Source organism: Haliotis cracherodii, unplaced genomic scaffold, assembly GCF_022045235.1.
Source record: "Haliotis cracherodii isolate W230 unplaced genomic scaffold, xgHalCrac1.p SCAF_6, whole genome shotgun sequence".
Classification (NCBI taxonomy): Eukaryota; Metazoa; Mollusca; class Gastropoda; order Lepetellida; family Haliotidae; genus Haliotis; species Haliotis cracherodii.
In genome coordinates this window covers 68,699,983-68,726,655 of record NW_027266319.1, presented here as the reverse complement: position 1 = coordinate 68,726,655, position 26,673 = coordinate 68,699,983, and the positions used below count along the sequence as shown (strand labels likewise).

Below are 26,673 nucleotides of genomic sequence, written 5' to 3'. Positions count from 1 at the left end.
TTCCGTTCTCCTGGTGGGCCTATGTCGACGACTGTATTAGTAACAGCCTTCCGTACTCCTGCTCGACTTATGTCGACTACTGTATTAGTAACAGTCTTCCGTTCTCCTGCTGGGATAATGTCGACTACTGTATTAGTAACAACCTTCCGTTCCCTTCCTGAGATTATGTCGACTACTGTATTAGTAAGAGTCTTCCGTTCTCCTCCTGGGATTATGTCGACTACTGTATTAGTAACTGCCTTCCGTCTCCAGCTGGGCTTATGTCGACTACTGTATTAGTAAGAGTCTTCCGTTCTCCTCCAGGGATTATGTCGACTACTGTATTAGTAACAGCCTTCCGTTCTCCAGCTGGGCTTATGTCGACTACTGTATTAGTAACAGCCTTCCGTTCACCTCCTGGGATTATGTCGACTACTGTATTAGTAACAGCCTTCCGCTCCCCTCCTGGGATTATGTCGACTACTGTATTAGTAACAGCCTTTTGTTCCCCTCCTGGGATTATGTCGACTACTGTATTAGTAACAGCCTTTTGTTCACCTCCTGGGCTTATGTCGACTACTGTATTAGTAACAGCCTTCCGTTCTCCTGCTGGGATTATGTCGACTACTGTATTAGTAACAGCCTTCCACTCCCTCCTGGGATTATGTCGACTACTGTATAAGTAACAGCCTTCCCTTCACCTCCTGGGATTATGTCGACTACTGTATTAGTAACAGCCTTCCACTCCCTCCTGGGCTTATGTCGACTACTGTATTAGTAACAGTCTTCCGTTCCCCTGCTGGGATTATGTCGACTACTGTATTAGTAACAGCCTTCCGCTCCCCTGCTGGGATTATGTCGACTACTGTATTAGTAACAGCCTTTTGTTCACCTCCTGGGCTTATGTCGACTACTGTATTAGTAACAGCCTTCCGTTCTCCTGCTGGGATTATGTCGACTACTGTATTAGTAACAGCCTTCCACTCCCTCCTGGGATTATGTCGACTACTGTATTAGTAACAGCTTTCCGCTCCCCTCCTGGGATTATGTCGACTACTGTATTAGTAACAGTCTTCCGCTCCCCTGCTGGGATTATGTCGACTACTGTATTAGTAACAGTCTTCCGTTCCCCTGCTGGGATTATGTCGACTACTGTATTAGTAACAGCCTTCCGCTCCCCTGCTGGGATTATGTCGACTACTGTATTAGTAACAGCCTTCCGTTCCCCTCCTGAAATTATGTCGACTACTGTATTAGTAACAGCCTTCCGCTCTCTTCATGGGATTATGTCGACTACTGTATTAGTAACAGCCTTCCGTTCCCCTCCTGAGATTATGTCGACTACTGTATTAGTAACAGCCTTCCGCTCCCCTGCTGGGATTATGTCGACTACTGTATTAGTAACAGCCTTCCGCTCTCCTCATGGGATTATGTCGACTACTGTATTAGTAACAGCCTTCCGTTCCCCTCCTGAGATTATGTCGACTACTGTATTAGTAACAGCCTTTTGTTCCCCTCCTGGGATTATGTCGACTACTGTATTAGTAACAGTCTTCCGTTCTCCTGCTGGGATAATGTCGACTACTGTATTAGTAACAGTCTTCCGTTCTCCTGCTGGGATTATGTCGACTACTGTATTAGTAACAGCCTTCCACTCCCTCCTGGGATTATGTCGACTACTGTATTAGTAACAGCTTTCCGCTCCCCTCATGGGATTATGTCGACTACTGTATTAGTAACAGCCTTCCGTTCCCCTGCTGGGATTATGTCGACTACTGTATTAGTAACAGCCTTCCGCTCCCCTCATGGGATTATGTCGACTACTGTATTAGTAACAGCCTTTTGTTCCCCTCCTGGGATTATGTCGACTACTGTATTAGTAACAGCCTTCCGTTCCCCTGCTGGGATTATGTCGACTACTGTATTAGTAACAGCCTTCCGCTCCCCTCATGGGATTATGTCGACTACTGTATTAGTAACAGCCTTTTGTTCCCCTCCTGGGATTATGTCGACTACTGTATTAGTAACAGTCTTCCGTTCCCCTGCTGGGATTATGTCGACTACTGTATTAGTAACAGCCTTCTGCTCCCCTCATGGGCTTATGTCGACTACTGTATTAGTAACAGCCTTCCCTTCACCTCCTGGGATTATGTCGACTACTGTATTAGTAACAGTCTTCCGTTCCCCTCCTGGGATTATGTCGACTACTGTATTAGTAACAGCCTTCCGTTCCCCTCATGGGCTTATGTCGACTACTGTATTAGTAACAGCTTTCCGCTCCCCTCCTGGGATTATGTCGACTACTGTATTAGTAACAGCCTTCCGTTCCCCTGCTGGGATTATGTCGACTACTGTATTAGTAACAGCCTTCCGCTCCCCTGCTGGGATTATGTCGACTACTGTATTAGTAACAGCCTTCCGTTCTCCAGCTGGGCTTATGTCGACTACTGTATAAGTAACAGTCTTCCGTTCTCCCACTGGGATTATGTCGACTACTGTATTAGTAACAGCCTTCCCTTCACCTCCTGGGATTATGTCGACTACTGTATTAGTAACAGCCTTCCACTCCCTCCTGGGCTTATGTCGACTACTGTATTAGTAACAGTCTTCCGTTCCCCTGCTGGGATTATGTCGACTACTGTATTAGTAACAGGCTTCCACTCCCTCCTGGGCTTATGTCGACTACTGTATTAGTAACAGCCTTCCGTTCCCCTCATGGGATTATGTCGACTACTGTATTAGTAACCCACAGTGCTTCTTGCGAAACTATTTGGAGATTTTACGTGCGCTTTCCGACATATTGCGAATTTCGTCCACGCTCATCCTTCTTATAAAATACATTGAGACATTTTTCAAGTTACAAGAACACATAAATTTGCATATCATTATATTCTGTTGGGTTTTTTGTCTGGTAACCGCGATAGACATCTATAGTAACAGTATATACAACTGATTACATGTCTGATATTAATGAATATGTATACAAAAAAAAAGACCGTTGATTCATTCCTTCAAAACATACTGATAAAAAATGTGAAATCTACCATACGATAAAAAGTATACAAGTGATTTTTTTAAGTTGACTGGCTGTGAAAATAACATAATAGGCTATTTGTATTGCGCATATTTCCACACCACTCAAAGCATGCTCAAAGCGCTATTATTACCCCGGTCACTGTTTGTTTGTTTTGTTTGTTTGTTGTTTAACGCCGCACTCAGCAATATTCCATCTGTATGACGGCGGTCTGTAAATAATCGAGTCTGGACCAGACAATCCAGTGATTAATATCATGATCATCGATCCACGCTATTGGGATCGATGACATGTATCAACCAAGTCAGCGAGCCTGACCACCCGATCCCGTTAGTCGCCTCTTACGACAAGCATAGTCACCTTTTACGGCAAGCATGGGTTGCTGAAGACCTTTTCTACCCCGGAATCTTCACGGGTCCATTCACAAAGGTAGGCACAGAACCAACTGTAAGAAATGATAATTCAAACGACACACAGTGTGCGTACATTGTTTGTTAGAAATACGGTAACAAGAAACCGGCAATGATTGATATTTGTTTCAAAATTTAACTCAGGGTGTTAACTTACATGAAAAGTAGTACGACAATCAATATGCAGACCTACACAGACCAAAGGTATATCATCTTTGTACCAAAAATATCAAACACAAAATGCTTGTTTTTATTATGATGCGTCGTTGAAAGGACTGACTCCGTCACGTGCTACATTTTAGGTAGAGGGTTTCTTAGTCATGCACAGAGATGCTGGTGATGAAGAAGGAAGTCATCCAACGTCATCACATCCTCGGTTATATAATTACACGTGGTACATCTAAGACAGAGGGGTTTTTCGGGTAGCCTAGTGGTTAAAGCGTTCGCTCGTCACGCCGAAGACCCGGGTTCGATTCCCGACTTGGGTACAATGTGTGAAGCCCATTTCTGGTGTCCCCCGCCGTGATATTGCTGGAATATTGCTAAAAGCGGCGTAAAACACTACTCACTTACTCACCTTTAGTAATGCACAGTGATCATATGGTGACGTAGAGGTGCAGAGCAAAAACAGAACATGTTGTCTCAGTTAAAATATGGTTTCATTAAAAGAAAACACGAACAGTGATATGGACGGAATGAACAATGGCGATTTACGGAATCACAAAATAATCAAACAAACACGATAACTTTTTACAAAGACACATAGAATTTGAAAGTAAACAAGAGAGAGTGTAATCACATTGTGTCAATAGGCAACCATCAGTAAGAAGTATACACTCGTGAAACAAAATTGACACAATTTATGGATAACAACTTCTTAAATACTTTAAAGGTGACGTTTCGGAATATACCGTTGTCACGCAACAGGTGACTGGCGTTGCCTGACAACGGTATAAGGATCTATACCGAAACGTCGCCTTTACAGTATTAAAGAAGTTGTTATCCATAAATTGTGTCTACTTTGTCATCTGTCAACTTCTAAGTAATGCCGGGTTGGTCGGGTAGCCTAGTGGTTAAAGCGTTCGCTCGTCACGCCGAAGACCCGGGTTCGATTCCCGACATGGGTACAATGTGTGAAGCCCATTTCTGATGTCCCCCGCCGTGATATTGCTGGAATATTGCTAATAACGGCGTAAAACCATACTCACTCAGTTATGCCTATCAAACAATTCACTCGTGGGACATTCATTGATTTGAGTAAGATGTCATGTTGTTTTCCCGTTGTGCCATCACTGCCTCGTGGGTAGCAAGGTTGAAGGTGGTGGGGTGGCCAGGCAAGGCGACTGATTGGTTGTTGTCCCGTGTCTCGGTCTCACCTCAGTCTCACCTCAGTCTCACCTCAGTCCATTGTTTATTTAATTGTAGTTTCTGCGTCGGGGCTCATGAAGTAAGGTCGCTTGAGTCTGTCATTTCTGGTTTGACACATTTGATCGCCAGTCGAATATATGTATCAAATCATCATCTTATTTGGGGGGATAGGCAGGTGGCTGGGCGTTGTACTGCGGGGGAGGGGGATACGCTGCCTGGTCTGGGGGAGGGGGATACGCTGCCTGGCCTGGGGGTGGGTGATACGGCGCCTGGCCTGGGGGAGGGTACGCGTTGTATCCGGGGGGAGGGGGCATGTGGCCGACATGACCGCCGTAGTGTTGTTGACCAGACATACCTACAACATGAAAACACAACTTGTACCGAGGTAGTAGGAAAACTTAGTTCATCATATAAATGGGACAGTTACCGCTTTATGGTAGGCTATACAGCGAAGCCATCGACCATATTCCGTGTTGCCCGTAGTTCGAGACAAGCGGAGTGGCGATATTAAACGATAACACCAATAAGAATGCGTAAAGTGATATTGTCTGTTTGTTTTTATGGTTTAACGCCACACTCGTCAATTTTCCAGTCCTGTGGCGGCGGCCGCGGCCTATAAATAACAAAATTTGGACCACTGCCACACAATCCAGTGACTGTTATTGTTAGGTACGATGACAGGAAATTCACTAAGTCACCGAACATGGCCACCGATCCCCTAATTCGCCTTTTACGCCCAGCATAATGAGACCCGGTATCCCCACTTCAAGTTTCACCGTATCTTGTCACACTGTTAAGAAAGCATGAATGCCCTTGTATATATATCACTATATAAAAGTCATAAGATATTGGTTAAAATTACTAAATATGCCAGAAAGTAGATCACCAATTAAATGTTATAATTAGATGTTATTGTATGAAAAGAATGGAAATCAAAATTGGGCACACAATGTAAAATGTCTACTGTATAACTGTGTGTATGGTTACATCTGGGACAACCAATATTTCTTAGAGAATCATTCCATGTTCATATCGAAAATAAGGCAGACGTTTTTCACATGTATTTTCAAACATGAAGATCTACTGTAGGTGTTTCCAGCAAATGCGAATATTTAATTGATGTAAATATAAGAAAATGCAGAATATCTTAAACACAATTTAGATGCAGCTCAGACAGGTTAATGGTTGAAGTTGGCAGGCACAAAAAAAACCCAAAATGTTTAAGATTATGTAGACAATGTTCCTAAAATGTCGTCGAAGAAGAATTTCACTTTTTACTTGGTGTTGTAAATATGATGATTTAAGGAAATATATTGAACAAAAATACTATGTACATCCAAATAAGTGCAAGTGTATCTCTTTAATATCTCATGTAAGCAAAACGGCTCTGCAAAATCTCTCTCTTTATATATCATGCCATGTTAGTAAGAAATGAATCCTTGTAACATTTTAAACCGCTTCCACATTGTCATGACAGTATTCTGTACTATGGGCCTGAGGCCTTACAGTAATATATAAATAAACTGAATTGAATTGAATGAAAGCAAAGTGTTGTCTGCGATGAATTTCCAACCTGTTGTTGCGACCACCGTCGTGGCCCCCATCCCCACGTTCTGCACGCCGATCACACGGCCTGGCCTGTTGGCCGACCTGACACAGGTGTAGATGACGGCGATGACGAAAACGACGAAGAAGAAGGCGCCGACTGAGACACCGGCGATAACAGACACACTGTTTGGAAGTAAGATGATATGTTCATATAAATATGGGCAGATACAAGTAGTCAGCTGGTATCACGGGACGGATCACGTACATGCAGCGTTGTTTAATGGTAACATGTGTCTGTCGCTGTTGCTTGAGATCCCCACAAAATACATATATTTATTTGTTTCTTGTTTAACGCCGCACACAGCAATATTCAAGCAATATGACGACGGTCTGTAAATAATCGAGTCTTGACCAGACATTCCAGTGACTGACATCATGAGCATCGATCCGTAAAAGGCAAATATGCATGTCGTAAGAGGCGACTAACGGGATCGGGTGGTCAGACCCGCTGACTTGGTTGATGTATGTCATCGTATCCCAATTGCGTGGATCGATGCTCATGATGTCAATCACTTGATTGTCTGGTCCAGACTCGATTATTTACAGACCGCCATCTTTTAGCTAGAATATTTTGAGTGCGTCGTTAAACAAAAAAAACAACCAAATGTCTTTTGCAGGGATCTCAAGCAACAACAAAATACAAGTTGAATGTAAGTGCATGTAGTGACGTGATTGTTTGTAGCCACGTTCAGGGCTACTTCTTAACAAACTCCGACCCATTCGTCACCACTCGCCCCTTTCCGTAACCTGCATGAAGACTCGTCCCCCTATCGACGAATGTTATGTGCGAAAATACGACAAACCAATCAGAATGCGTGTATGATTTCAAGTTCTTCGTCAAAGAATCATACAGAAATAATTTCTGGTTTTACATATGTCTTGCACCTAAAAATATACCCAAGACACCGTTAAATGTGTTCAATCATACTGTATAATTTCGCATGTCCTGATGTGCTTTAAATTGCATCTGAAACATAAATAATATATGGGGAAATATATGTGAACCACTGCGCAACGAGTTGACAATTGTTTTAGGTATGCCCGTTTGCGCTAAGACAGAACCCGGTTGCAAAAATGGTCACGAGAGGGGCACGAGTCGCTATTCGGCTTGTCCCGGAAAAACACGAGTTGGTCAAGAATGACTCCGACCTTTGGATATCCCGAGGGGCCTTGGATTTTGTATCGATGATGTGAAATGGGGTTTAACGTCGCGTCCTAGATTATTGGACTTATATAGCGACGTGCATGCATGTGTGTGTGTGTGTGTGGCCGCTTGTACTAGTCCGGACTGATGCCGATTTATAGTGCTAGCACACTGAGATACCATGCCGCGTCCAAGCTTTATTAAAATTATTGCACTTATATAGCGACGTGCATGCACGTGTGTGTGGCTGCTTGTACTTGTCCGATGTAATAGTGCTAGCCCACTCAGATACCATGCCGCAGTTTAACATGAATACCCCACTCAGACACAGTATACTGACTCCAGGCTGACCAGTCCTTGTTTTAGCCCCTTAGTGCCGAGCGCCAGACAGGGTAACAACAAGTACCATCTTTTAACGTCTTTAGGGTATGACGCGGCTGGGGATCGAACCCCGGACCTTCTGCTCTCCGGGCGGACGCTCTACCAGTAGACCAGTAGGCGGTTGGATTTTGTATCGAGATATTTTTTTAGCTACAGCTACAAAAGCAGATACGTTTCTTTATGGCCTGATTTTTGTAAAGAAAAACATTTTGCAAGACGTTTCGTTGCAGGGAATTTTTTTTCAACAGTCTGAAGCATAAGTATTATTTTCTAGAATGCTCAAGGCCTCTATATTAGTTTTTACTTTGTACAGCAGTATCTGTCGAGGGAGCTGCCGCAGCAGCCGTTGGAACAGTACATCGTCGAGAGGTAGCCGGACCTGAGGCAGTACTCTGCCGTGACATCTGAAATAACAAGAAGAGTGAGTGAGTGAGTGAGTGAGTGAGGTTTACCGCCGCTTTGAACAGTGTTTCACTTATACCACGTCATGTCTGTTTAGTGGGTGGATGTTGTGAGTGAGTGAGTGAGTGAGTGAGTGAGGTTTACCGCCGCTTTGAACAGTGTTTCACTTATACCACATCATGTCTGTTTAGTGGGTGGATGTTGTGAGTGAGTGAGTGAGTGAGTTTTGTCACGGCGTCACCTTACTGTGGGAGTATAACCCGAGGTGAAGCTGATCTTTCAGTTAATCGTAATCGAGACACAAACCGTCACTGCCTGGTAACATACAGGAGGATACGAGACATTGTTGTCCACAACACCCGGTGTCCAGTGACCACTGCTACTGTTCCTATAAATCATCAGGATTGACTAACCAGTATTTACGTCTTATTTGTGTTAATGATTAAATAAACATTCTGTTAAGTTACTGTTGTTGACGTATTTGTCTTCAATATGGCTTTGCGGTTACTGAGCTACGTGCATACACGTGAAAAACAGTACACATCTTGCATAAAATCCGCTATATACATGCACAAACGCAACAAATATTAAAGTCAATTCTTGTATGACTTTAATTACTGGCACACTTATATACATAAATATATATCGTTTGATCAGATATTATTGAAAATCTTTTATACCATTTTGGTCATCAATGTTTACCATATGAATAATGTGTATGTTGAACCTATTCTAACTTTGATTCAAGGGAGACAACTCCGCATGTCATATTTATAAAGTATGACCAGAGTTGTCTTCCTTGGTAAACAAGCTCACAAATAAGACCACGTAGGAAATGGCGGCTTTGGTAAAAAGGAAGATTATTTCTGAATTATACACCAAGGAATCAGATCAGCACAGGTCATTACAGAGAGAACAGGCATTCCACTTTCAACGTGTTTTGAAAAATATTGAGAGTGGAGATATAATTGAGCACAAAAAGGTGCAGGAAGGCCACAGAAATTGACTGTTGGTGACAGAAGGCGACTTGGTATATTGGCGACTAAAAACAGACGCAAAAGACACTGGAAACATGAAATGATTAATAGAGGAACAGTTTATGTTTCTAAATTGACAATAAGAACGCATTTGCATGCAATGAGTTGACAGAAATCACGAGGAATTCCATCACCGCTCCTAAAGCCTGAACAGCAAGAACGACGTTTGAACTGGTTCTTGCTGTTCAGCATAGAAATTTCAACAGGGACAATTGTATGTTCTCAGAGGGCCAGTGGGGTAGCTCAGTGGTTAAAGCGTTCGCTCGTCATGTTCGACTCCCGACATGGGTACGATGTGTGAAGCCTCATTCTGGTGTTCCCAGCCGTGATATTGCTGGAATATTGCTTAAAGTGGCGAAAAGCCATACTCACTCATTCATTATGTTCTCAGATGAAAGTTGATTGTGGCTCTATCAAAACTGCATAAACATGTGGATCAAAAAGTACAAAAAACAATTTACCAGCGTCCGAAGTAAAGTCCTAAATTTCATGTGGTAGGTTGGGTGTCTGTGTTGGGTGCCACACCATTACGTGTATTTAAAGGTAACATGACCAGTGCAGTGTCCACTGATAGTCTACAGGGACATGCCCTTCCAACAGCACACGTTTAGATCCAAATCATAGAGCAAAACATTCTCAGGAATGGTTAAACCAGCAAAATGTCACACTTCTGGATTGGCCCAACTAAAAATCGGCCCTGAACCCAATTGAAAATAATTGGGGAATCATGAAGGACAATGTCAATAACAATCATCTCAAACGTATATGTGATATGAAATCAGCAGGTTGTGCGATATCGGGACAGTGTGACTCGTGATATTCTAACTTCCTTGATAGGTGGTATCCCTCGCCGCATTGAAGTGGTGATCTGACAAACTATTGAACAGCTGTTTTGTAGCTTAAGGTAAGCAGTGTCTGTTGGACAAACCTATCTCTTGGCCTATGACTTAATAAATCTATAATTTACAATGCTCTCATTGTAAGTACTCTCTGGTCATTCTATATACATGGAAACAATCACTCATCACGAATAGTTTGTCAAATCAAATGTCGTTCACCATGTCGGCCATTTGACAGCATGTGTTTCAAAAGGAACCACAACGCACTTTAATCCTTTGGCATTTCTTTACGTATTCACCAATTCATACTATTATTCAAACATTTCCTGTAAACAAGTCTCTGAAAGGCATTTAGAAGTGATACACACAAGGAAGAGAATTTGTGGATGTCAACTTCTTTATTAGGTGGAACACAACATTTCGGAGTATATGCTATAATCACTTCATCATGTGAATTAATGCCATGAGGCAGAAACCATATATATGTACCTGTGAAAATAACATAAGTAATAAGATAAAGGTGGAAACTTGACAAGGGAAGCCAACAGTAAATCACCTACCAGCGCCATTTATCCAGGAAGTCGCCTTTGGCGAACAGCATAGGTAGCTATGGACCAACACTCACCCGGAATTCCCCCGAAGAGACCAACATAGTTATCTATGATCAACACTAACCCGTAATTCCCCTGAAGAGACCAACATAGTTATCTATGACCAACAGTAACCCTGAATTCCCCTGAAGAGACCAACATAGTAATCTATGACCAACAGTAACCCGTAATTCCCCTGAAGAGACCAACATAGTTATCTATGACCAACAGTAACCCGGAATTCCCCTGAGGAGACCAACATAGGTATCTATGATCAACAGTAACCCGTAATTCCCCTGAAGAGACCAACATAGTTATCTATGATCAACACTAACCCGTAATTCCCCTGAAGAGACCAATATAGTTATCTATGACCAACAGTAACCCTGAATTCCCCTGAAGAGACCAACATCGTAATCTATGACCAACAGTAACACGTAATTCCCCTGAAGAGACCAACATAGTTATCTACGACCATCACTAACCCGGATATCCCCAAGGAAGACCAACATAGTTATCTATGACCAACAGTAACCCGTAATTCCCCTGAAGAGACCAACATAGTTACCTATGACCAACAGTAACCCTGAATTCCCCTGAGGAGACCAACATAGTAATCTATGACCAACACTAACCCGGAATTTCCCTGAAGAGACCAACATAGATATCTATGATCAACACTTACCCGCAATTCACTTTAGGAGGCCAACATAGTTATCTATGACCAACACTAACCCGTAATTCCCCTGAGGAGACCAACATAGTTATCTATGACCAACACTAACCCGTAATTCCCCTGAGGAGACCAACATAGTTATCTGTGACCAACACTAACCCGTAATTTCCCTGAGGAGGCCAACATAGTTATCTATGACCAACACTAACCCGTAATTCCCCTGAGGAGACCAACATAGTTATCTATGACCAACACTAACCCGTAATTCCCCTGAGGAGACCAACATAGTTATCTGTGACCAACACTAGCCCGGAATTCACCTGAGGAAAGCAACATAGTTATCTATAACCAACACTAACCCGCAATTCCCTTGAGGAGACCAACATAGTTATCTATGACCAACACTAACCCTCAATTCCCTTTAGGAGACCAACATAGTTATTTATGACCAACTCTAACCCTGCAATACCTTGAGGAGACCAACATAGTTATCTATGACCAACACTAACCCTGAATTCCCCCGGGGAGACCAACATAGTTATCTATGACCAACACTAACCCTGAATTCCCCTGAAGAGACCAACATTGTGTGTATCAATTCTAAATGCCTTTCAACGACTTATTTTGCGGTGTCCTAACAGTGTTTGTGATATATAATGTTATTTACCTTCCAGTAGAACCAGAAGAAGTCCGGTTAGACAGTAGAGCACCTCCATGGCGAATTGTGGCTGGGGTTTGATCCCAACTCAACTACGAGCGGGAAGTCTCACACCAATCACTTGTAACCAGGGATGCAAAAAATCCAAGTCGTCGGACGAGATAGTAACTATGGACGCTAACCAACCATTGCCACTTGTCTCAAGTTTGATCCGGAAATAAATAATCTTATCTCGAAATTATCCCCAAGCAGGTCTGACTGCATGTATGTAACGACGTTTCTGGGGAGAGAATGTCGTAATGTCGTTTGTCGCCTCTTACGACAAGCATAGTCGCCTTAACGACAAGCATGGGTTGCTGAAGACCTATAATTCTACCTCTGATCTTCACGGGTGCCCCGTTTGAGTGGAGCAATCGTTTTACGTAAATTCGTATGGTCCGTTTCTGTCATCACAATAGATGTCATGTAACTATTTAAAATCTCCATAACGTACAGGAACTAAAAACTTATTGAATAAAATGATATCAGTTACGTAAATACACCTGGACCTATGTGGTTGTGAGTGTCACTGTTATACACAAACATGTTGATTTATTGGTCAATATGTGTACTTGGTAAACAAAGCCCCACTGATAAGACTGTAAGCCTACTCAGCCGTATGTTTGTAGTTCGTACAAGGAAGAAAGGTGCACCCTGATCAAGCCTGCCATATTTCACTTCAACATTGTGTTTACAGTCTGACGTCGGGATCCTCGGGAAGAAACTTAGACACAGCGAACTACTATTCCCCGCAGACTGAATGACTGACACACAAGTAGTTACGAGGCCTTGCCGGAAGAGGTTTTCAGCAGCTCTACGCAAGTAGAGTGCCCTGTGCTTGTTCTCATATAGGTACATCACGTATTGTTCCATGTCGAAACTCTCAATCCATACAAAACCAATCTGGAAAACCCTGCTCGCTGCTGTACTGCTATCCAGAACGGGAATTGGTATTATTTTATCTTCTCATCTCCTGCATTACAAGTATCGGGTGTCATCTCCTCATTTACAAGTATCGGGTGTCATCTCCTCATTTACAAGTATCGGGTGTCATCTCCTCATTTACAAGTATCAGTGTCGTCTCCTCATTTACAAGTATCGGGTGTCATCTCATTTACAAGTATCGGGCGTCATCTCCTCCATTACAAGTATCAGTGTCATCTCCTCCATTACAAGTATCAGTGTCATCTCCTCATTTACAAGTATCGGGTGTCATCTCCTCATTTACAAGTACCGGGTGTCATCTCCTCATTTACAAGTATCGGGTGTCATCTCCTCATTTACAAGTATCAGTGTCGTCTCCTCATTTACAAGTATCGGGTGTCATCTCCTCATTTACAAGTATCGGGCGTCATCTCCTCCATTACAAGTATCAGTGTCATCTCCTCCATTACAAGTATCAGTGTAATCTCCTCATTTACAAGTATCGGGTGTCATCTCCTCATTTACAAGTATCGGGTGTCATCTCCTCATTTACAAGTATCGGGTGTCATCTCCTCATTTACAAGTATCGGGTGTCATCTCCTCCATTACAAGTATCAGTGTCATCTCCTCCATTACAAGTATCTAGTGTCATCTCCTCCATTACAAGTATCGGGTGTCATCTCCTCCATTACGGGTATCGGGTGTCATCTCCTCATTTACAAGTATCGGGTTTTCATCTCCTCATTTACAAGTATTGGGTGTCATCTTCGCATTTACAAGTATTGGGTGCCATCTCCTCACTTTCAAATATCGGGTGTTATCTCCTCCATTACAAGTATCAGTGTCATCTCCTCATTTACAAGTATCAGTATCATCTCCTCCATTACAAGTATCGGGTGTCATCTCCTCCATTACAAGTATCGGGTGTCATCTCATCAATTACGAGTATCGGGTGTCATCTCCTCCATTACAAGTATCGGGGGTCATCTCCTCCATTACGGGTATCGGGTGTCATCTCCTCCATTACAAGTATCGGGTGTCATCTCCTCCATTACGGGTATCGGGTCATGATAACTCCTGGTGGAAGGTCGCGTCAGATGGAACTCTCAGTGATCTTGACCGTCCAATGTGAGTAAGGGATCTTAGCCAAATAGAAGTCAACTGTAATAGTGATTATATGACGTTTCTCCCAATATGAACTTCTCCCAATTCAGTGGGGGGAATAGAAAAACACATCTTAACAACAACACATGGATGACCAATAGAGGGGTAGGTACCTTGTTAACCTCATCCTAGGGTCACACCAGAAGAGGGGTATGTACCTTGTTAACTTCGTCCTAGCCTCACACCAGAGGCGGAGTATGTACCTTGTTCACTTCGTCCTAGCCTCACACCAGAAGAGGGATATGTACATTGTTAACTTCGTCCTAGCCTCACACCAGAGGCGGAGTATGTACCTTGTTAACTTCGTCCTAGCCTCACACCAGAAGAGGGATATGTACCTTGTTAACTTCGTCCTAGCCTCACACCAGAAGAGGGGTATGTACCTTGTTAACTTCGTCCTAGCCTCACACCAGAGGCGGAGTATGTACCTTGTTAAGTTCGTCCTAGCCTCACACCAGAGGCGGAGTATGTACCTTGTTAACCTCGTCCTAGCCTCACACCAGAAGAGGGATATGTACCTTGTTAACCTCTACCTAGCCTCACACCAGAGGCTTAGTATGTACCTTGTTAACTTCCTTCTAGCGTCACACCAGAAGAGGGGTATGTACCTTGTTAACTTTGTCCTAGCCTCACACCAGAGGCGGAGTATGTACCTTGTTAACTTCGTCCTAGCCTCACACCAGAAGAGGGATATGTACCTTGTTAACTTCGTCCTAGCCTCACATCAGAGGCGGAGTATGTACCTTGTTAACTTCGTCCTAGCCTCACACCAGAGGCGGAGTATGTACCTTGTTAACCTCGTCCTAGCCTCACACCAGAAGAGGGATATGTACCTTGTTAACCTCGTCCTAGCCTCACACCAGAGGCGTAGTATGTACCTTGTTAACTTCGTCCTAGCCTCACACCAGAAGAGGGATATGTACCTTGTTAACTTCGTCCTAGCCTCACATCAGAGGCGGAGTATGTACCTTGTTAACTTCGTCATAGCGTCACACAAGAAGAGGGGTATGTACCGTGTTAAGTTCGTCCTAGCCTCACACCAGAGGCGGAGTATGTACCTTGTTAACCTCGTCCTAGCGTCACACCAGAAGACGGGTATGTACCCTGTTAACCTCATCCTAGCCTCACACCAGAGGCGGAGTATGTACCTTGTTAACTTCGTCCTAGCCTCACACCAGAGGCGGAGTATGTACATTGTTAACTTCGTCCTAGCCTCACACCAGAAGAGGGATATGTACCTTGTTAACCTCGTCCTAGCGTCACACCAGAGGCGTAGTATGTACCTTGTTAACCTCGTCCTAGCCTCACACCAGAATAGGGATATGTACCTTGTTAACTTCGTCCTACCCTCACACCAGAGGCGGAGTATGTACCTTGTTAACTTCGTCCTAGCCTCACACCAGAGGCGGAGTATGTACCTTGTTAACTTCGCCCTAGCCTCACACCAGAGGCGGAGTATGTACCTTGTTAACTTCGTCCTAGACTCACACCAGAGGCGGAGTATGAACCTTGTTAACTTCGTCCTAGCCTCACACCAGAGGCGGAGTATGTACCTTGTTAACTTCGTCCTAGCCTCACACCAGAGGCGGAGTATGTACCTTGTTAACTTCGTCCTAGCGTCACACCAGAGGCGGAGTATGTACCTTGTTAACTTCGTCTTAGCGTCACACCAGAGGCGGAGTATGTACCTTGTTAACTTCGTCCTAGCCTCACACCAGAGGCGTAGTATGTACCTTGTTAAAGGGGCACTGATGAAACGCAATTCCCTGGGACTGGTTGTTGCCTTTGTTATTGTTTTTTCACAGTGAGTACCCGGATGTATAGCAGAAATCTAGACTAGTTCGCGACCTCTGCTGCGCCATTCGTAACTTCGTCCTAGCCTCATACCAGAGGCGTAGTATGTACCTTGTTAACTTCGTCCTAGCGTCACATCAGCGGCGGAGTATGTACCTTGTTAACCTCATCCTAGCCTCAAACCAGAAGCGGAGTATGTACCTTGTTAACCTCGTCCTAGCCTCACACCAGAGGCGGAGTATGTACCTTGTTAACTTCGTCCTAGCCTCACACCAGAGGCGAGTATGTACCTTGTTAACTTCGTCCTAGACTCACACCAGAGTCGAGTATGTACCTTGTTAACTTCGTCCTAGCCTCACACCAGAGGCGGAGTATGTACCTTGTTAACCTCGTCCTAGGGTCACACCAGAGGCGGAGTATGTACCTTGTTAACCTCGTCCTAGGGTCACACCAGAGGCGGAACATGTACCTTGTTAACTTCGTCCTAGCGTAACCTTTGTTGCTGGTGACACAGTGCCTCAAGTAACTAAAGGAAGGGTCGACCCAACTCAGTTTCACTGTTAAGAATATTTATTGATTACGAAACCTATTATTCAATATTTACACAACTGCGATAAACTCTCGACACAAAGCTCGGAGCCGACAGAACAACACTCGACACAAAGGAAACTCCAAGTCATGCAAGGCGAAACAACAATTGACACATGTCCCCTCTGCTACACCATAGATTTGTATGCTTACCAATTGCTCACCATAACAAAAGGTCTAATTCGTATACATTTGAGGGGTTATTGTTCAGTCAAAGCGCTAGAGCTCTTACGAACCTGTCGAGATTCATAGATGAAATATTGAAAGCACAAAACAGAAAAGATATAACCATGATAACATGTCCATGCACGACATACTGTCATATTGTCACAAACGAATACTTGTGGACACGCTTATTCGTTAGCTTTGTACCTCCGTAGTGGTTTGAGGAGAATAAACTATTTCTTTCTGAAAAGATATGTCATAAACGAAAATATCATTTTAAAAGAGGAACATATATACTCAACATCTGACAAAAAGCAATCATAAATGCGACAAATACGGTCAAACTACGTTGTTTCGAACTAATGTGGACCTGGAAAAAGTTCGAATTATCCGGGGTTCGAGACAACCAACAAAGTGAATATCCGAAAAACAAACAGCATATTATCAGAGATTCTTACACGTAATCTAGTCATCCATGTGTAACAATCAACATACATGTAATGAAGTTTTGTACTGACAAACAATTTAATAACACGTTGTGACATAACGCGTAGCGCCGGCGCAGCATACCCAGGGAACCAGTCTGGTTGTAACATATCGGTATTTTGAAAAGATTAAAAAGATGGAGTGGTAATATCAACTACGAATACGGATTCGTATGAGACAAGTCTGACAGGACGACCTGTTTAACGTTTTGGCAAGATTGCTCAGCCATATTACGAACTCTACTGATTTTTATTAACTTCTGGCAATAATAATTCTTAGCTTGAATAGTAAAATTACTAACATTATCTTATTTCTCAATTAACACATGTTAGTGGTAGTCACTTGAGAACACAGTGCCGATGTGTATACAGTAATCACGTTGCTACTTGAATGTAAAGTGTGTTTGTTAATTACACTCGGTTGGACATTGGCCTGTTGTGCTCAGTTATTTAGAGCGCATCCTGCGACCAATGTAACCCAAGATCCACCAAAATCAAAACTCATACTCAGATGAAAGGAAAGCTGAAATTGCCATCTCACGCCCCAGACTCGGTCGCAAAAAGCGCTATGACAAGGTTTGTCCATCTTGCAATCAACCTGAATCCATTGCTCACGTGTTACTAGAATGTCAAGACCACGCCCCGGCCCGGTCTGGTCCAGACTCGATTATTTACAGACCGCCGTCATATAGCTGGACTATTGCTGAGGGCGGCGCTTAACAACAAACAAACAAATAAAAACGTAGAAAAGTGTACCTTCTAAAACCAGCATTCGTGTGAACAACAATGACAAAAGTAATAATTCAATGAAAGCAGACATGTGCTCAACATCAGTTCTTCAAAATACAGGTAGGATAGTTAACAGGTGAAGCTGTATGTTGGATGCAGGTGTTCTGCCGTCGCCAGCACTGCCACCGACAAGAGCAGTGTCAACTTGGTGCCAAGAGCGGTTGTACCCCTGCTGCTCGCTCTGCTAGAAGTAGGTTGGCTGCATTTTGGATTCCTTAGCTTCTTGGTGGATTCCGATATGATGGTGGCTGCTTGTGTCGAACACTTAGGAAACAGCGAATGAATGCATCTGTCCATCAGAGAGGGATAACTGCAAGACGACGCAATGAACTGTTTAATATACTTAACACATGAGTGAAGAGTGCATATATGCACATGGCCAATGGGGATGTATTAAGTCTTGTCATATATGTCATAAATAATGTGATATCATATCATTTGCAGCCCCTTTATAGCCTGGGGATGTTTTGGTCAATAATATCAATGGTCAAAGTTATCCTCAAGGTCAAAGTCTGAAGATGAGTGAGTGAGTTGGATTTGATGCCGCTTTTAACATTGAAGTTACATCACGGCGTGTCAGCTTAATGTGGGAGGAAAGCCCGAAGTGATGCAGGTCTCAGACGTTTACCACTTCGGTGAAACCCACGAGCACGGGTATGGTGCTGACAAACCTAGAAACATAATTGGGGCGAACCGGGATTCGAACCCAGAAACATAGGTTTCTGGCGTGCCCAAGGGACGCAACTCTGCAAAGCGATCGCGGCGCCTTAGACGACTGTGCCACCCGTGACCCCTGTCTGAAGATGAGATCGTTTAGACGATAGTTCAAGAATCATGTACTGTCAAAGAATTTGGTTGATGTCTCTCTTGTACGGTGGCCCATACCCGCCACTGGTGAGATCATGTTTCACTGTATGCCTCCATATTTCATCTGGCGGCCGCCAAATACTTATACCTTCCAACAAACAGATCACAATCCCTTGCAGCTCGACATGTATCCATATTTGTGTGAATTTGCAATCAGGGCCGAGCTATGCGTTCGTAGTGACGTCCGCCATTTTAACTTTGTGACAGTCAGCTTAGGTGCAATGAAGTTAATGATTTTGGCTAACGCTTAGCATTTTGCATTATAAAGTTTATTTAGTCTAATGAATTACGTACAGATGAACACAGAATCGTATTTGTCGCAAGTGTATCAAAGTTGCTGTTAATTTTGACACAAGGAACTATGTAATCTTCGCTGATGTATTCATGCGCGGCATTTACTGCCAAAGCATACCAGTAGCCAATTAGTGTTAGTGTATCAGATAAATTCCAAACGCCTCCTGACATTTGTAATATTCCTCTTTGAATTGTCCATCGTAATTCCTAGTCGATGTTGCAGCAAGGACGAAGCTTGGACGTAGCAGGACATAATCGTTTATCTTGTGATATTGGAAGGCAATTAGCTAATCAATTAGACGTAATTAATTGATTGGTATAAATACCCATTTCGATATCAACGTACCTACTGACATAGTTCGCCTACCACTTTATTTGAGTGACTTTACGTGTGAAAGTAGATCCCTCTAAGGAATAAGGAATAAATACGTTGAGATCCACACTGGGTCATTCTGACTTTGCAAAGATTACAGGTCAGGTTCAATCCAAGGGCAGATATATATAAACAGTGAACAGCTATTGTAGTTACAGGCAATAGCTATACTGCCCTGACACTGGTCCGCGCAAATAAGCCTTAGGCCACAGAGGGATCTGAGAAGCATTGTGTTACCCACATGAAAGCATTGCTATACCCACATGAATACAAAAACTGATTGAAAAGAAGCATTTGACTCTTGGTGACATCCAAATGGTCAAGGTTTATCGGAAGTTCTTGTCCTCGCCGCTACAATATACATTTGCCCGCATATCTCGAATTCGAGATAAAATACATAGAACCTTGGACTGGGTCCCAACATTCACTTCACTGTGGAAATGTTAAACCTTGATTTCTATGGTGGCAAGTCTCATTAAGAGTTTTGAGAAGCGCAATTGCATCTACTACCTTTCTCAACACATACATATATCATTGTACAGAGCATTTTAGACCAAGTATTCAACCAGTTATGTATTTACCTTTTAAACCAATTGTATTGGCAATCGCTATTGACAAAGGAAATATCCTGAAGGGATACAAGTAAAAACATGACGTCACTTCCTGGTAACATTAACACGTGCTAATCAAAGTAGGATTAAAGGCAATAAAGCCGCACGACGCTTCTCACAATATCATAGTTGTGAATTAACAAGATTGAGCTGAGAGTATTCTAATTGAATAAAACATATTTTAAAACAAGGAGTGGCATTGATCAAGTGGACAGACTAAACAGTGACTGCAGCTATGCCTAATACGGTATATGTACACTGTATATATATAGTTTGTCACAATTGTCATTTAATTGCTGGCGAAAGGCATTTCAATTTGTCATCACATACCCGTGTTGTGTTCTGAATCTCTTGTGTATGCAATCGTATTGCTCTAATACTATCACTTTATCTGTCTGGGTGTTCATGCTCGTTACCTCTAATGTCCGGATGTCTCGAACTTACAACACGGTCTCGCTTGGTTCGAGATAACGGAGGGCAGTGGGGTAGCCTAGTGGTTTAAGCGTTCGCTAGTCACGCCGAAAAACCCGGGTTCGATTCACCATACGGGTACAATGTGTGAAGCCATTTCTGGTGTCCCCAGCCGTGATATTCCTGGAATATTGCTAAAAGCGGCGTAAAACCATACTCACTCACTCACTCGAGATAACGGGGTTCGACTGCATATGAAAATCAGTGATGACACCAGGACCCACTTGCATAAAGCGATCTTAGCGCTAAGATGATCGTAACTCCCACTCTTTAACATAGGCTTACAATAGTCGTAGCGCTAAGATCGCTTTATGCAATTGGGCCCAGGGGTTCGCGAAATGCTTGGTCAACATACGGTCAATATATAAATGTTTTCAGAGAACTGAACATACGCCCATGAAAGGTTTCAGAATGGTTGAAGTGAAAAGGTCTCAAGTCAAATTTCAGTTGTATTGATCTAGTCGGAGAAGACGAAACTGTCGGCAGGTTCCTGTCCTCTGACTCTGGCCTCGGCAGCCGGCTTCTATAACTGTAAATATCGTATGGAACTTATTTTGTCCTCTTAGCATCATCTTCCCGAGGCAAGAGAGTTAACTGACTTTAAAAGTCCAGTTTCCACCCTTGCCGAACTAGGCTTGAATTCCTGGGCTCGATCGTAGCGCCACCAGTGGCTATTACGAGTTATGTCCTTTCTATGCCTCTCCTACTGACCAATCAGATTCAACCTCTCGTATCACTTGCGTTTGCTTCACACAAAATTGTGGCGCCGAGTCGGGACGATCTGATCGATAATCAAGATCTATGTTGTCATAAAACGGGTCTTGCATCGCGAAATGCATCAAATCACGTGAGCACCTTGATTAAAAACATGAAAAGATTTAGAAAATATCTGCTGACAACGAGTTGGCGGTGCACATGCTTGGCAAATCCTGCAATCGACCGAAATCTGCACGACAGTTTACTAACCGGATTTCGATTTCGTTGCGCGATTTTGATTGGACTTTGTATAGACTCGTTAGTCCAGCCAAAATGTAACTCCATAATACCAGCCTAGTTGCCTCGGGAAGATGACATCACGCTGATATACTGGTAACTGTTCAATGTGGCGTTAAACCAAACTCATTCACTCATCTAGTGTGATGTTGTTAAACCGTTCTAGTGATACTGTAGTCGGGAAATAGCATGGTGTCTTACCATTTCTGTTCTTGCAGAGGTAGTTCCTGTACTCAGCAATATTCTGGCTAGGAAGTATCGTCATGTGCCATTTAGGTGGAAGGCATTTCAACACCTTTTCCCCGCAAACAGTCAGATAGTTTCTTGTCAACATCCTTGTCGCTGGAAAAAGTATCTATGGATAAAACTATCGTTTTCAAAATGATAAACAAGTTCACATTTTGCACATTTACATTTTGCATCGAGGCTCTATAAATATGAGAAATTAGCAGGATTGTATATACTTGTAGTGACCCATTATTGCACCAGAAACAAATGGGGTCCAAATTCATTAAGGAAGTAAAAGAGAAAGTTTAAAGTTTTAAAATATTTAAAAAGTAACTGTCATTACACCGCAGCTGGGAATGACAGAGTTATATCACGGTAAGTTTTTGAAAGGCATTTAGAAGTGAGGAAGGAAGAGTAAGATACGGATGTCAGGTAAATAACCCGATGAAGGAGTAAGCATATACTCCGAAACATTGTGTTCCTCATAATAGTGAGTGAGTGAGTTGGGTTTAACGCCGCTTTTAACAGTATTCCAGTTATATCGCGGCGTGTCAGCTTAATGTGGGAGGAAAGCCCGAAGTGATGCAGGTCTCAGACGTTTACCACTTCGGTGAAACCCACGACCACGGGTATGGTGCTGACAAACCTAGAAACATAATTTGGGAGAACCGGGATTCGAACCCACAATCATAGGTTTCTGGCGTGCCCAAGTGACGCAACTCTGCGCAGCGAATCGCAGCGCCTTAGACGACTGTGCCACCCGTGCCCCCGTTCCTCATAATAAAGAAGTTGACATCCATAAATTCTCTTCCTTATATCACGGTAGTCTGTCTATGGTCGAGTCCATGCATGGTGGTTCGGTTTGCATGGAAATCCCGTGATTGGCGAACAATGACTCATAAGCCAGGTCACACATTGTGACACCCCCCTCCCCCCTCTCGACCTCGTTATGGTCCTAGGACAGCCATGCATGGCTGGAACATATTCTGATATCACCGCGGCCAAGGAACACCCACGGATGACTAAAAGAAACCATATTAACGTGTGTACATACCCCGTGTATATATTGATAATAGCTACTGGACCCTTTGCTTTAAGGGGCGGTCGGGTAGCCTAGTGGTTAAAGCGTTTGCTCGTCACGCTGAAGACCCGGGTTCGATTCCCGACATGGGTACATTGTGTGAAGCCCATTTCTGGTGTCCCCCGCCGTGATATTGCTTGCATATTGCTAAAAGCGGCGTAAAATCAGACTCACTCAGTAATTCACTTTCGCTTAAGCTTAGTTCCGAAGCACCCTAAGATGAAAAGTTGATGCGAGAGATCACAGTGGTCTCAGCTCAAACGGAGCTATAATTGCGAATTGACCTAGATTCCACAGCCCGATAAAATGGAGATATTTACACATAGTTGATGCTGAATCTGTTTGAAGGAAGTAGTTTAGAACACACAAAGACTTGCATAATCTTCCCAGAGCACCCTTTAGGATGTGTGTAGAAGATTCCGGTAGCCCCAGTAGATGCAGGTCGATAGTGAGTGGTGTGAGGGCTGCTGATGAGTTGCCCTGTACGCTTGATGCACAGGTTGCCAGGTGCGCGTCTCGGACTTGACCCCGGCATCGGAGGAACCGAGACATGAAAGTCTCACATTGACATCCAAGGATGACTGCAATGAAAGATGATCATCATCAGCACGTTGACAAAACATTCAACTCCAGTTTCACACGCACGCACACGCACACGCACACACACACAGTGTGGGAGGTACATGTTAACATGGACAGTGCAAGAGGAACGTAAAATCACTCATTCAAAAGAAACACAAAACATTTCACGATAAAACATTGTTCTATCATAACTTCTTTGATAGGCATTTAGAAGTTGGAGTACTAAGTAAGGATAAGGATTTATGGATGAACTGAGATTGCCACGTCTACATGGAGACGTGGCAATCTCAACCATCAACCGACTCAACAACCTTGAGAACAAATACATCCATTCTTCCAACCATCTTACGTTCCTGATGCGATGCAGAGCTCTTAATTGTAATAAAGAAGTTGTCCATCCATAAATTCTTATCCTTACTGAATTGTTCTATCATGACGTCATTTCTGGAGATTCGAATATGCGCTCGCAACTTGTTGACGTCATATACTGAACAAAGTTTACTTTTGAGAGGAAAATGTTTAGTAAGTTATTCCCAATAGATGTAGCTTGGCCTCGCAGACGATTTGGGTGGTGGTTGGTTTGTTGTTTGACTGTGTATGTGATTTGTTTGTTTATTGTTTAACGCCGAAATCAGCAATATTCCAGCTATATGACGGCGGTCTGTAAATAATCGAGTCTGGACCAGACATCCAGTGATTAATATCATGACCATCAATCCACGCAATTGGGATCGATGACATGCATCAACCAAGTCAGCGAGCAAGAGCACAGGATCCCGTTAGTCGCCTCTTACGACAAGCATAGTCGCCTTTTACGGCAAGCATAGGTTGCTGAAGGCCTATTCGACCCCGGATTTCACGGGTCCTCGCAGAAGAACGCAGTGGCCGAACGATCGCATCCCAAAGTGGGAGAAATATGACAACCGGTATTAGGAGAAAAGGTACAGATGAAGGGGTTTGTGAGAATAAATTTAACCCACCTGTTCGTGAAATGGACTTGTCTGACATTTCCGAGGTCGGATTCAATTAGGGAGTCATCATTATTAACAGTTGGGAAAATATGTTCAAAGCTTGTACATTTTATCAACATCCTTGAAGAGGCTGTACATCATGTTGATATCTCAAATGAGAAATACACGACGGGTGGAAGTTGTTTCTCGTGCAGGGAGAATAAACCACTTCATGGTTTATTCTCCCTGCAGTGTTTTATTGTACGAGAAACAACTCCCACTCGTCGTTTATTGCTTAAATAGAAGACACAGTCCTGACAATGTGTGTGTACACGTGCATACTCAACGTTTAAAAAAATAACTCTCAGGCAGTATACCGATATGAAAATAGGACGTCACGCACGGCGACACATCGACCGTTAAGTATTGCCTATAAAACGGGACTGTAAAAAGACTATTACATATAAAGGTAAGCCTCAATAGTTATGGCAATGTCAAGGTCAATATAGCTTGATTGTATTACTACCAATTTTGATTGTGCGTATGTTTTAAAGAATAGAATCGATGAAAATACAAATCAGACTTTGATTGAAGACTTGAAGAATCTAACAACATACATTGCATTAAGTATAAGTAATATATATTACAAAATATAGTCCAAAAATAGTTGAACACAACCACGAACTTCTATAAACACCTGAACTTATAAACAGGTCATGAACATGTCTATACTAGATTCTGTACAAAATAGTGTGTTCCCACTGAAAAAGGCGTCAGGAACATCACCATCATATGTGATCATATCTACATCATTTGTTGCAAAATGAACGTCGTATAAGTGCCATATCAAACACTGCAACATATTCGGCCAGAGTGTTAATGGAGAAAGAATCTGCCCAAAACACGCATCAGTTCTATCAACTCTTGACTTGACTCTAAAACCTGGATACATGATCATACCTCCTTTGTACTGGGTTCCAAAGCTTCATAAAAAAATCCAACAAAGAGAGATATATTGCTGGGTCCAGCAAATGTACCACCACATCCCTGTTTCAAATCCTTAATCCTCATGACAATCAAAGAAAGACTTCCTTAATATTCACAGAGCGTATTTAAGACAAGTGAATTTAATACCATATTGTTTCTCAAAAACTAAAAATCCTTTTAGCAATCTCAGAAAAGAACCAATTTCATTTTGTCAAACATGTTATTTGTCATCTATATAACACCACCATCCCTCATGACAAAGGTAAATGAACAAGCTTCCTATCTGGATCCAGGAAGTACAGAGATAAAGTCGGAATCGCACAAATGAGATTTCTTGTGAATATTGAAAGGGTTTTGTCGTTTGTTTATTCATTTCCATACGACCTGAATAAGACATAAGACATAAGACCTGTGCGAGACAAGAAGCCGCGAAGGAGAATTGACATTTACTATCCAGGATCACAGCGACATCCTGGTTGCAGCATTGGAGGAGTCTTGGTTTCTGTATGACCATGGAAAGGGTTTATCGCTTTTTTATATTACTACAGCAGGCTGACTATCCGTGTACCATAACACGATACGTGGCAGTTTGACAGTGATTATATTGGTAATTCAAGTTAAAATGCTTGTGAGAGTCAGCCTGGCATATTGGCTGACTAACAACTTCGAGGTGCCAATGGGTGTAGTTGTACCATTATGGTGTTTGTTGTTTGTTGTTTAACGCCGCGTACCATTATGTTGTTGCCTCAACTTCACGAAATAAAATGCTGTGGATCCACGTGGACTCCTGTGTTTGAAGAACTGATATTCCAAACCTGTTTAACCCCGGGAAAAAATGTATTTTAGTAAACACTGGTGAAGTTGTCATAACATGGAGAAACATATCTACATATACGCAGGTGGCATGCAAATAACAAAAATAAATAAATAAAAGCGTGTTTTCCACACACACTATCCAAACATACAAGATACAAGAATTTTCATTGCGCAAACGTTCCAAGTAGAAACGGAGACAATATTCTATAACTATATAAACAGATACATAAGAAGTTAGGATAATACCACAAAATATCAATACAAAATATTACATTATGACCCTGGGTCATCTATAAGTACTTCAGACTGATTTGAAGTTGTTTCCATGATAGCAGATAATTTCTGT

The 26,673-nt window shown here is 42.7% G+C and overlaps 1 protein-coding gene and 1 pseudogene across 1 annotated transcript; both read right to left on the bottom strand.

Annotated features, from left to right (window-relative positions):
- Window positions 1-4,497: 4,497 nt before the first annotated feature.
- LOC139446176 (protein shisa-5-like) lies at window positions 4,498-12,188 on the bottom strand. Its single transcript, XM_071227480.1, has 4 exons — window positions 12,136-12,188; window positions 8,229-8,328; window positions 6,365-6,522; window positions 4,498-5,146 (listed from the first exon to the last, which is right to left on the bottom strand). The coding sequence occupies exons 1-4, from the start codon at window positions 12,182-12,184 to the stop codon at window positions 4,947-4,949; spliced, it is 507 nt and encodes a 168-aa protein (XP_071083581.1). The 5' UTR covers window positions 12,185-12,188; the 3' UTR covers window positions 4,498-4,946.
- Window positions 12,189-18,129: 5,941 nt separating this feature from the next.
- On the bottom strand, window positions 18,130-23,544 carry LOC139445223 (uncharacterized; annotated as a pseudogene).
- Between the last annotated feature and the right edge of the window lie 3,129 nt (window positions 23,545-26,673).

Coding starts and splice junctions, on each gene's coding strand:
- LOC139446176 (XM_071227480.1), bottom strand. CDS start 12,184: ATGGAGGTGCTCTACTGTCTAACCGGACTTCTTCTGGTTCTACTGGAA. Junction 8,329..12,135: donor TCTTCTGGTTCTACTGGAAG/GTAAATAACATT, acceptor TTGTTATTTCAG/ATGTCACGGCAGAGTACTGC. Junction 6,523..8,228: donor GACAGATACTGCTGTACAAA/GTAAAAACTAAT, acceptor ACTTCCAAACAG/TGTGTCTGTTATCGCCGGTG.